The sequence below is a fragment of the Lates calcarifer genome, linkage group LG16_LG22 (assembly GCF_001640805.2).
Source record: "Lates calcarifer isolate ASB-BC8 linkage group LG16_LG22, TLL_Latcal_v3, whole genome shotgun sequence".
Taxonomy (NCBI): Eukaryota; Metazoa; Chordata; class Actinopteri; family Centropomidae; genus Lates; species Lates calcarifer.
The window spans coordinates 7,664,012-7,675,306 of NC_066848.1; the positions used below are offsets into that span (position 1 = coordinate 7,664,012).

The 11,295-nt window shown below is 43.6% G+C and overlaps 1 protein-coding gene and 1 non-coding gene across 2 annotated transcripts; both read right to left on the minus strand.

Moving 5' to 3' along the window:
• Window positions 1–448: 448 nt before the first annotated feature.
• pprc1 (PPARG related coactivator 1) lies at window positions 449–11,165 on the minus strand. The gene is given in 15 exon segments (XM_018684239.2): window positions 449–925; window positions 1,727–1,742; window positions 1,744–1,879; window positions 2,225–2,346; window positions 2,439–2,517; window positions 2,649–2,852; window positions 2,961–3,693; window positions 4,015–4,082; window positions 4,486–4,546; window positions 5,580–5,633; window positions 6,030–8,121; window positions 8,212–8,292; window positions 8,521–8,670; window positions 8,806–8,901; window positions 11,006–11,165. Coding segments are annotated over 15 exon segments (4,074 nt in total). The 5' UTR covers window positions 11,087–11,165; the 3' UTR covers window positions 449–824.
• Window positions 1,969–2,109, minus strand: LOC127143442 (small nucleolar RNA SNORA50). The gene has a single exon (XR_007814852.1). It is a non-coding gene; the product is annotated as a small nucleolar RNA SNORA50 (small nucleolar RNA).
• Window positions 11,166–11,295: the final 130 nt, after the last annotated feature.

Here is an 11,295-nt window from a genome sequence, read left to right on the forward strand (position 1 = left end):
GTGGCCCAGAACCTGTTGGTCTAATGCAAAGATGTTAAAGCCATGTTGCTTCTACATGAGAATTTGTTCAATAAAAATGGAAACAACTTGTCAAAGTAGTAAGCAAGCACAGGCTTTACAAACATAAAAAATGGCTTTATTCTTTAATCATACATTAACAGACATTTGTATGTCACAGCAGGAAAAGCCCAGGTGAAATTAATAAGATTAACGAGTGCTTTCCATTTAGGTGAGCCAGCCCCTGTGCCCTGGTATTTCACATGTTGGCTCAACAGAACTGAGCCACATCGTTAATGAAATTTCTTTCACCTGTGCTGTTCTTCTGACATCAAAATATCTTGTGATCTTGAAAAAGACACCTTTCCGACAAATAATTGCTCTCAGTTTTTGAAGACGACAGTGACAAATGCAGCAATAGGTGAGTTGGAATGAAACGACAAACAACATGTTTCAGTTTCTTTTTTTATTTTAGGTTTGTAGTACATTTCAATGTATTACATCCTCTCCCACGAGTTAGGGAGCTCCATACCACTTATTTTCACCCTTTTAAAAATGGTTCTCTCTCCATACAATTCAAATCTGATTTTACATTTAAATAAACTTTTAAAAAATTATTTAATTTTACTTATTCCATTTTTTTTTAACTTCTTTTACTACTTTCATTACAAATCTTCACTTCAATAGAAGGTGTTAGCTTGCAGAAACAAAACAAAACAAACACAAAAACTAATGCAACAACTACAATGTGAAGACAGTGTTGCAGGTGAGGAGCCAGCTGTTGGCTCTGAGGTAAATGTCAGCTGCTTCCTGCTGCAGGCCTCCTGTTACCTCTTCTGTTTCTGCTGAGCCTGCTTTAGTAAAGTGTCGAAGTCTAGTGCGTGAAACTTGCCTTTTGCAGGCAACGGATCGTACTCTCTACTCGAATCTGAAAAGAGAAGAACAGAGAGTCAGCACCACATACAAATAAAGACAAAAGTACATGCTGCGTTTGTTGAGGACTAATGTGACTGGCTGTAGCTAGGATTGTATAATGCCAAATTTCTGACTAGCTAAAGCCCATGTTTTTATTTAGGGCAAATTTTATCTCCCTAAATAAAGATCTAAGTCCAAGAATAGTGAAATCAGGCTATAAGTATTTAAAAATTTGAAACTCATCATATGTAATGTTAACTATCATTAAAAAGGTCAATAAAACCTCCACATTCACAAATTCAAGACAGAAGACATGGCCTGGGTCTCTTCAATGGCAGCTATGGCCCTGAACAATTTGCAAGCCATGAAAGAGTCTTGGTAGTGACTATATGTCAAAACCAAAGAATTGTTAAATGTTTCTAAACTTTATATGTTAAAGTATACTACAAGAATTTGACAATTTGGGATCAATGAAGTATCTCTACTTTTAACCACTGAAAATTGTTAAAAGTCTCTTTTCAAACAATCACACGGCAGATTAAAGCAAAGTATGCTGTAACAGTGCCGTGTGATCATCCTTTCAAACAGTTGCCATGTGATCTGCCAAGTTTTGGAGTTACTGGCAGCGCTTCACAGAGTACAATGGCTCTCAGTTGCATTGAGCTTGGTTTGAACACACTATATCAGGATGAACCGCAGCCAATATCATCAATCTTCTGCAAACCACATCAATAGTATTTGAACAGATTACCAGCACTGTGGGTATGAGCTGCAGGAACTTTTGTTGCGTCTATCGACTTGAAGCTGTGCTTACCTAAGTCAGAATAGCCAGGTCTGGCAGAACTGTCTCCTTCCACCAAAACAGAGATCAAACGGCAGCTCATCGGGCTTGCGCAGCCTGCTTCCATTTTCTATGGCCGTGAAAGCATCCTTGGTGTCGTAATAAGTCACAAAGCCATAGTTGTCCCTGTGACAGATAAGCAAAATATCAGCCTGGATTCATTTACAGTTTGTCAGAGGTCTAGTCAAAGTCATAATAGGTTTTGTATAGTTTTAAGCTGTGACTTGCTTTTAAAAGAGCAACCTGGGAAGTGTTGCCAGGAGGCCCCAGTTATGAACAAGTCTCACTTTGCTTTAGCACTGTAGCTTGGCCTAAGAGGTCATGGACAAGACCAACAAGGTTCAAAGACAGTGCAACTTGCTATATTATATAATTATTGCCATATTAAAAAAAAAAAAAAAAAATCAACATTAATCCCTTATTACAAAAGCAAACAATGAAGAGAACTGCATGCATGTACGATGTACTTACCCATGGTCTCTAAAGTGCAGGGTGCAGTCTTCAATCTCGCCAAATAAAGTAAAGCGCTCCCTGAGCTCTTTCTGGGTCATCGTACCCCGAATTCGACCAACGTAAACAACCCGACGCTCCTCCTAAGAGAAGATTGCAGTCAACCATGATGATTTAAAATTAAAATACTGTGATTTGTTTGGAGACCTATGTACTCAAAGTAAAATTAACTTACAATAGCTTGCTCTTTGCGTCTCCTCACATCTTCCACACTTGTCTTTGCAGTGTGATCATAGCCATTCCTATATGAGGGACTGCAGAAGACAAGATGAAGCGTTATGTCATTTTTTAACTGCGTGGCAAAGCATTTGTAATTCACAGATTAAAGAGCTGTAAAATCCATGTAATGACTACTGCCCAGATATGCATGATTCATAAATTATACCTGTACAATCTTCTGCTTCTACTCCACTGTGCTTGCCTCTGAGGGGATCGAGACCGTGAGCTGGAGCGACTCCACGAGCCAGAACGAGAGGATGAATAGGAGTACCTCCTCCTCCTGGGAGGGGAGCGGGACACAGAGGGAGAGGACCGAGATGAGGAACGGGATGAGGAGCTGGAACTGCTCTCAGAATGACGGGGACGATATCTAGAGAAGAAATGGAGGAAATGCCAGTGAGGAACAAGGAATGTCATATCCCCCAAGAAATTAGTATTAAAATGCTGCAGCAATTCATCTTTTGACAGAGGGCCGAACCTTTTCTTAGATGGAGCATGTGATCTAGAACGAGATCTAGAGGAATGGGAATCTGACTCTGAACCGCTGGACATGGGGCTGGGAGAACGCTGGGATCTTCTCTTTCTAGACCGGCCTCCGGTCCTCTCTTTGGGACTAGATCTGGGGCTGGGTGTGCGCGAGGCACTGTGTCGACGGTAGTTCCTCCTAAAAGGCCCTCTCCTGGGGCTCCCTTCTTTCACACTGGACTCAGACTCCTGTCGAGCTGGAGAGGCATCAGGTGTTTCCAGAACAGAGCTTCTCTCCATCCCATCTGTCCTCTGATCCAGGGACTCTGTCAGTGGAAAATCTTGTGTTTTGATTGTAACTGTAGGGTTTGTGTTAGCCTGAACAGACAATGCCAGAGCAGCTGGGGGTGTCTGCGTAGTGGTGGTAGCAGGTTGCCTGATGGGTTTAATAGTGATAAAAGATTGCTGTTTGACATTCCAGCGCTTGCCTGGCTCTCCAATGGAAGTGCCTTTGTTGGGGATGCAGTAGTCATGGTCCATGCATGCTAGGTCGGGGTCTACAGCGACAGCAGCGACAGGAGTGGGTTTACTGCGGGACCTGACTGAGGGAAGTGGCCGAGCTTCAATCTGTATAACCTTGGAGGGGCTCGACTTAGAGGCCTCAGTGGCCTTGCTCTTCCCCAGCAGGGCCACAGGGGCCAGAGGTTTCCACATCTGGTGGGGAGGAGTGGCTGGAGGAGTCAGAGCTAGAGCAAAGGGAAAGAAAGTGCACCACAATTATACCCAGCTTTAAAGAGCACATAGCCATCTGTGTTGCAAGGTAGCAAATCTCTAATCACAATGTACAATGTACTTAGTTTTTCTGTTTTTCTAATGACTGTGCTGTTTTAATGCTGGCGGCAATGAGAGCACAGAAGCCATACAAGGGCAGAATAAAAGGAAACACTTCTACTTTGCCCCTTTTTATAATGATAAAAATCTAAAAAAGTCACCTTTACTGGATGCATTTTGCTAATGACTTAACCTAATGGACTCATTCTGAAGCCAAAGTTAACATGCTGAATTACCTGCAGTACTCAAGAGGTCATTAGCTCTCACACGCTCCACAACCGTTTTCTCTGGAGCCAACTCAAAACTGCAAAGTAAGCACAGGAGTGTGTTAGTGTATCACTGGTAAATAGTGAAGGTCTCACCTCAGTTTGTCTTTGGATCAGAGTGCAGCCAAAATGTAGACCAAAAAAAAAACAACCCCCCCCCCCGCAAAAAAAAAAAAAAAAAAAAAAAAAAAAAAACATCGAACCAGGCTGCACAAATTCAGACCTGAAAAGGCCATCACTGTGGCCACACAACAGCAGGGTTCGCGGTAGGTCTTGGCAAAAGGTGGACATGTGTCACCTCCACACACAAACACACACACACACACACACAGAGCAAATGGGTTTCACTTGCCCAGAGTTCCCCCCCCCCCCGTCCCCCCCCACAAAAACCGTAGCTCCATCATTCACACAGAGCAGCTTGAGGGCTGTAGGGTAACTCACCTTGAGTTTCCTACAGCTGCTGCTCTACCAGAGACCTCCGGCACACATTGTTCCTCTTTGGCTGAAGAGAGAAGGGACAGGGAAATGAGTGCATCAGCACAGGGAATAGCAGAGAAGACAGACAAACACCAAAAACCGAGAAATTGAATGTTGTGAGGGTAAATCTGTCAGGATAAAATTAGTGAATGACATGTTTATCCAGAGTAATCTTAGTTCACATTGCATTTTGCACAGAACTTCACCAAATGCTCAGCAGCTAGCACACTGTATGACTGTTCAATAACACCAATACCCACTGACATGAGTATTGGCACAGACAGACCTAACACTTGTTACAGTTGGGGCTTGTACATCCGCCCAAACAAAGACAGCAGGACGAGAGTTAAATGGATTTGCGGACGGGGCAAAATTCCAGCAGCTGAGCAGGCAAGAGCACAAAGCAGTTTTCCCTGCCCCCCCCCTCCCACAGCATCCATCTCTTAAAGGGGTATGTTTCACCCGGGGGGGGGGGACTGTCATTGTGAACAGTCAGAAGTACCCTGTAATCTCTGAACGTTAAATGCATTTCTTCCAGAGGATCAGATAAGCTTCAAGCTCATATGAACAGCCTGATAATATCTTTGTTCCGTAGGTCACTTTTGTTGGACTGTGAACTCTGAAGGTGGGCCTTGTATATGCTATGCTGGTCAAAAATATCAGGGAACTGTCGTCTAACTTAACTGATGACCGCACTTATAAATATATGCACAACAGCAGTGTATTTGTTGTGATCCAAGAGGCTCTCTCACAATCCTTTGAATTCTTAAGCAAAGTCTTACTACCCCCTAGCCCACTACTGCTCACCAAAGATAGTGCTGTGATGTTGTATGCCACTTCCTGCTATTACAAAACCAGGAAAACTGATACTCTGACTACATTTAGCTTGGTACTAAACTATGTGACCCACTAAGCTACTGGCCAGTACAAACACACTTAGGCCAGAAATTAAGCATGGCAAAAAATAAATGTCAAATGTTTAACACTGTCAAACATGGAATGGACTGAGCACCTCTTTCAGACACAATTAACACAGTAAAAAAGCCATTAGCCGTTACCTTGAGTTTCCTCAAACTGCTCAAGCAAGCTGGTCAGATCAGCAGCTTCAATACCTACAAACAGAGATCACGACATTATGTATTGGATTTTAACAGTGGTGAAAGCTGGAGGAAGATTTTAGAGAATTGTCTTGAAGTTACAGAGAGGTAATAGAGGTTGTTTCGATTTTTACAGTGACACTGCATTTTTCTGCACTAACAGCAGACACAGCCTTTTCCTAAATTATTTCTGATACAAAGTTCCTGCAAATCAGCAACTACTGGAGCAGATTAAGTGCAGGCTAAAGCTCCAGAGCAGCAGAGATGAGACACTGACAGGGCGATTTTCCAACAAGGGCTTTGTAGATAAATACCAGGTGCTAGTATGTCACTTAATCATTTGTTTAAAAGCTCTTCACAAGAAAACTAAGATTTTATTTTTGAGCAATCAGAATATGAAATAAAGCTCACCTATCTCACTGGTGAAGGCCTCAATCAGCTCCTGTGTGGGGCTCTTTGCTCTTTGGGGCTTCACTCCTGTAGTGGAGTTCTCTTTAGTTTCAAGCATAACAGGTTCTACCTTCAGACTCTGGGAGTCTGAGGGATGAGCAGCTGAAGAACAACAGAATTGGGTACCATTGGAGGACTTGCTAACAGCTGTGATGGGGCTATTTATTGTGGCAGCAGCAGTGACCTCAGGCACCTTTTGGGAAACAGTGGTCTTCTGGGGGGCACTGGGGGCAGACAAAGTAGCAGCAGTGGGTTTGATTGACTCTGTAGTGGTTTTAGGACAGGTTTTAGTGAGCTCCACAGACTTTGGAGATAAAGGCTGAGACTGGGGCCTTTCATTGACTCCATCCTTTCTTCCAGAAAGTACAGGAGAACATTTTCCATCTGTTGATGACATGAACTGAGTGGCATGTATTAAAGAAGCTGGAGATCCAGAGTTCTGAGGCACACAAGGTACTGCAGGCTGAGCAGTGGTATGTTGATGGGTGGGTAAATCCTTCACTGAATTAGAGGCAGGACTTGAGGGCTTCTCAGCAAGAGAAGGTTTGGGAGGTTCAGGCGTTTGCTGGGGTTTAGGGACACTACTAGCAGCTGAAACTTTGCTGGATGAAGCAACCATGTAGGCTGGTGGAACCAGCAGCGCCTCAGGGGTGGGTGGTGCAGCTGGTCCCCGTGGCTGCCAGGCAGGCCTGACCTCCTCCACTTCCTTCTTCACTACCTGTGGGTTGGGGCGTCGAGGATCCTTGGGGCTGGGGTCGGGCAGGCAGGGAATTGGGGGAAGCTCTTTAGGAAGCTCTGGAAGGCTGGGCCACTTAGTGCTGCTGTTGTCTTGTTTTTCCACCGGCACTGGCTTCTTCTGTTGTCTGAGCCGCCGGTACTCCTCTAGACTGAGCGATTTGGGCTTTGGCTCTGGGACTGCAGTGGCTACAGGAGGGAGCGCCTCACAAACAGTTGGCGTCATCTGGGGTGTTACAGGACTTGGAGCATCTGCAGAGCTCTCTGAAGACAGCAGGGCAAGGACAGCAGAGGGAGCTGCTGATGAATCTTCCAGCTTCTTGGGGGGTGGGCCAAGCTGTTCAGGGGCTTCATTGGGCTGTTGAGAACTCACTGCTGTGAGTGAACAGCTAGGCTGACTCTTCTCAGGGCTAGCTTTTAACAGAGCAGTATCCTGTGCAGCTAACACACATGTGGCAACTTGCGCATTCATTGCAGGTGATAGTGTTGCAGTGATTTCTGGTTGTGTTTCAGTTTGGCATGGATTTAGTTTCTTATGTTTCACAGAGGAAGAAGCTGGAGTTGAGACAAGAGAAACTTTTTGGATTTTGTTTTTCTTCTCTTCTTTGATTGATCTTTTTTCAGGCTTTATGGGCGCTTCCTGTGCTGTCTTTCTTACTGTGCCACTCCGAAGGACCCTTCCCTCCACAGGTTTAGGTTGGCTCTGTTTCTTGCATTTCTTTTTCTTTTTTCTCCAGGAGGGGCTTTTCTCTTTAATGTCTTCCTTCTGTGTCTTACTGATTATCTCATCTTTAACATCTGAAGATCGGTCTGGTGTTGCAGGTGCTGTAACTTTCACTGGAGCCTCGCTGACTGTTACATCATCATCGACGACTATATGATCTGAACTGTCAGAGACAACCTCGTCTGTTTCATCCGCAAGTTTCTGCTCATTTTCTGAGGACTGCTCTTTAGGTGGCAGGGACACTGGGAGATCCAGATTTGGGATGGCTAGGATGGGCTCTCCATTCTCTCCCTGGTCCACAACCTCAAGTAAGATGCCTCCCTCTGGCAACATCTGCTCCCCATCGTCATTCTCTACACAAATGGCCATACAGTATGGGTGCATATGCCTGACCAAGTCCCCCAGGCTAAGTGAAACACCATCCTCCCCCTCTTGCTCAAAGGTTACAGGAAGTGGAAGGGTCAGACCTTCCCAGCCTAATAGGTCATTGTCAGGAGATGAATCCTGTCTCACTGGGCTCAGAGTGAGGGAGCCATCATCTTCCTCCTCCCCATCACTCCTCTGGAGAGAGTCTGCCTGTATCCTGGGGAGGCTCTGGGTGCAGACAAGGAAACAAATATCCAGTTAAACTCTGAAATCTGTCTGCTGTTCTAGTTTACATATATCAATAATTTGCAAAAATACCTTTCCAGTTGATATGGGTCTTGTGCTACATAGCATGTCTTTCTCAGGAGGGGAGCGGGACAGACACAGCAGTCTCCTGAGCTGGAGAGTGAAAGATAAATAAAAGCATGGGGACATTAATACTTATCCACTTTAAGGGGAAATTCTGAAACAATGAACAAGAAGTATTGTTATAACCACAGGGATCAGCAGGTTGTCCTTCACCCCCTTTCACTCTCTCTGCCCCAAGCTCAAAGGTCAGATAGGGGATGTCAAGAGCAGGAATCTGGGAGGCACTTTGAGAGTTATGCATGACAGCTGGGCACTAACCGGAGAGTGTTCCCTGCCCTTCTGACCTGACAGCAGGTCTGAGTCAGGCAGTGTGTCAAACGGGGACAGGTTCTCATCATCCACATTGTCAAGGATCTCTGTCAGGGCGGTTAGCAGTGTGGCTTCGCTCTCCTCATCTAGTCCCTTAGTCTAAATAAACACATGGAAATTAGGTCAAAGCGTGCATTAGGGAGTGTAAACAAACAACTGTACAAAGTTTACATGACATGGATCTCTCCATGGTTACTTTAATACTTAAGTTAAACCATGTGAAATACGACTAACCTCTATTGTTGGGGTATCCTCAAAGATAGAAAGGATGGAGGGGTCTAAGCAGCTTTGAAGGGCCTCCAGAGTTTCTCCAGAGCTCAGGCCAGCAGTCTAAAGAGGGGAGAAAAAAAAAAAAAACACTTCAGATTTTTTTTTTGGTATAACTGAAAACATGATTCAGGGAAAAACTATCTGCAAGCAGCCACCCACAAGTAGAGAACTGTGGCTACTAAAGTTTAATTACCACAGTACCAGTGGACAGAGACAGTAATAGGTCTCTGTCAAACAACTTAATCCAGTATTCAAGAAATATTTAAAATCTTGACTTGTTATTTTGCGTAAGCAGCAGCTTTACTTCACTGGGAAGAGTAATGTCTTTAATATATGCTGTTTTTGTAAGTACAGGTTTGTAGGTGTGGAGGTAATTTGGAGAATTTTTATTAGAAAAAGTCATAAACAAAATTAAGTCTAGTCTGTAGAAAAGTGGGACAATGAAATACAGCAACCTAGCTTATTTATTTGGTGGCTGACGGTGAGAATAGGCCTGAGCTCAAGTCAGGCATCTGAAAATGAGTCAGAAATGGAAACCCCAGAGGGCAAGAGAGGGCACGTGCTTTTAGTTCCAGCTTGAGGAAAAGAAGAAAACAAAATACCAGAGGCATTTTCCCTTAATCACAAATATACAAGATTATGTACCTATTGGACATGCAGGACCCCAATTTACACTTAAGTTATCAACAGATGTTACAAATGTATATAAATCTTCAACACAAATTGTAACTTAAAATACATAATTTGTCCAAAAAAGACAAAGTGCAAAAGAAGTGCATTCAAAAAGTGCAAAGCAACATTTTGGTTAGTCTGATACACTGACATTTTAAATAAATTTGAGAAATAAATATAAAATTCAATATATAGTTGTAGCAGAATAAGGCTTATTTGCATCATAACAACTCTTCAGATTTGGGTCAAATGTATAACAACATGAAGTTCAGTATACAGTCCCTTCTACATACTCATAACATTGTGCACCTTCTTCTGAAAACGCACTATAGTTTCTGAAAGTGACCCACGTGTTTCTGTCTACGCAGACATATTTGATCCTCGCCTCACCCCGTCCAAAGGGAGGCTACCCTGCCCACGTGTTGCACTACAACAAACCCTAGAAAGGGCCTCATCTCCTCTCCTGTCTCATATTTTAAACAATTACAAACTGACAGAGCTCATTACAATACGAATTATTACTCTAAACGCTAGAAAGCCGCAAGCAGTTATTTATGAACTCTGTGTAAGGGTGAGTGCAGAGATTAAAGTGACTGTCTCTCCTGCGCATGTGTGGAGTCCAACATGTGATTCACCACGATTAAACCACATGTGGATATACACACACAGGTTTGAATGAAAACCTAGCATGCTGCAACCGTGTGAGAATGGACAGTCACATATGTACTTGGCCCGTATTGACTGCAATCGCCAACATCTAAATATAATTTAAATTAATTTAAATAATTTATTTTGTGCATCAGCACTGAGCTGATGACACATTACTGCAACGTGCTGGCATCAAGCCTATAAACCACATCATAGCAAAAATTTATGTATAGCACCTTGTCAAGAACCAATGTTAAGCAAAAAATAAAAAGATATGTACACGTCCACACTGCTGTGATGATAAAGCTACATGACTAGCATACTGCAGCGTTTGTTACCACGTGTGTATGAATCAATTTATGAGCAGGACACAGAGTACTATTGCACATACACCCACTGACAGAGCTAAAATGCGTATAACTGATATCGATTATACAACTGGTGCACATGCCAAGTGGACCACCAATAAAATACACAACTGTCACTTCATTTCTTCCAACGACTGTTTGTATTATAAGGGAGAAAACCTGGGTCGTTCAGCTACACTGACTCACCTACTAGCATTGACATACAGCTAAAAACTACCAGCACATTATAATGAAGCATTACATATAATTTAACAAATATACAGTAAAGGAGTTATCTGGCTGTTATCAGCACAAAGCCCCGGGTACTTTTTGAATAAGTTTTGTGATACCCCGGTTGCATCCACGTGTCACTTTTCCATGCTCAGTGGACAGCTCATACACACAACACGCGCTGCCCTCTCTCTAAAAATACGCACTCACAACTAGCAACAGTGGGATTTCATGCAAGGACATAAAGTACAGAACATATTCTTTACCTCGTCTAGTGTATCCATAGGGAAGAATTCCATATTGCACGCAGTTAAAGTCTCCTCGCCTGTTCCCCACCGCGCCGCCATCTTGCGAGTATACTCCCTGCCCCGTCTGGTTTCAGAGTGAAAAGTGATGAACCGCGCGTCAGAGAACAAGCACGCCGGCCGGGGACACGTGGTCCGACATTCCCGGCAAAATGACGCTAAATGACGCGTTGGGTTCAAGGGTTACGTGACCACGTTTCTTTGTAGTTCTGTTTTAACAAGTGTGCCCTACACTGCCTTTTGGTGGTCGG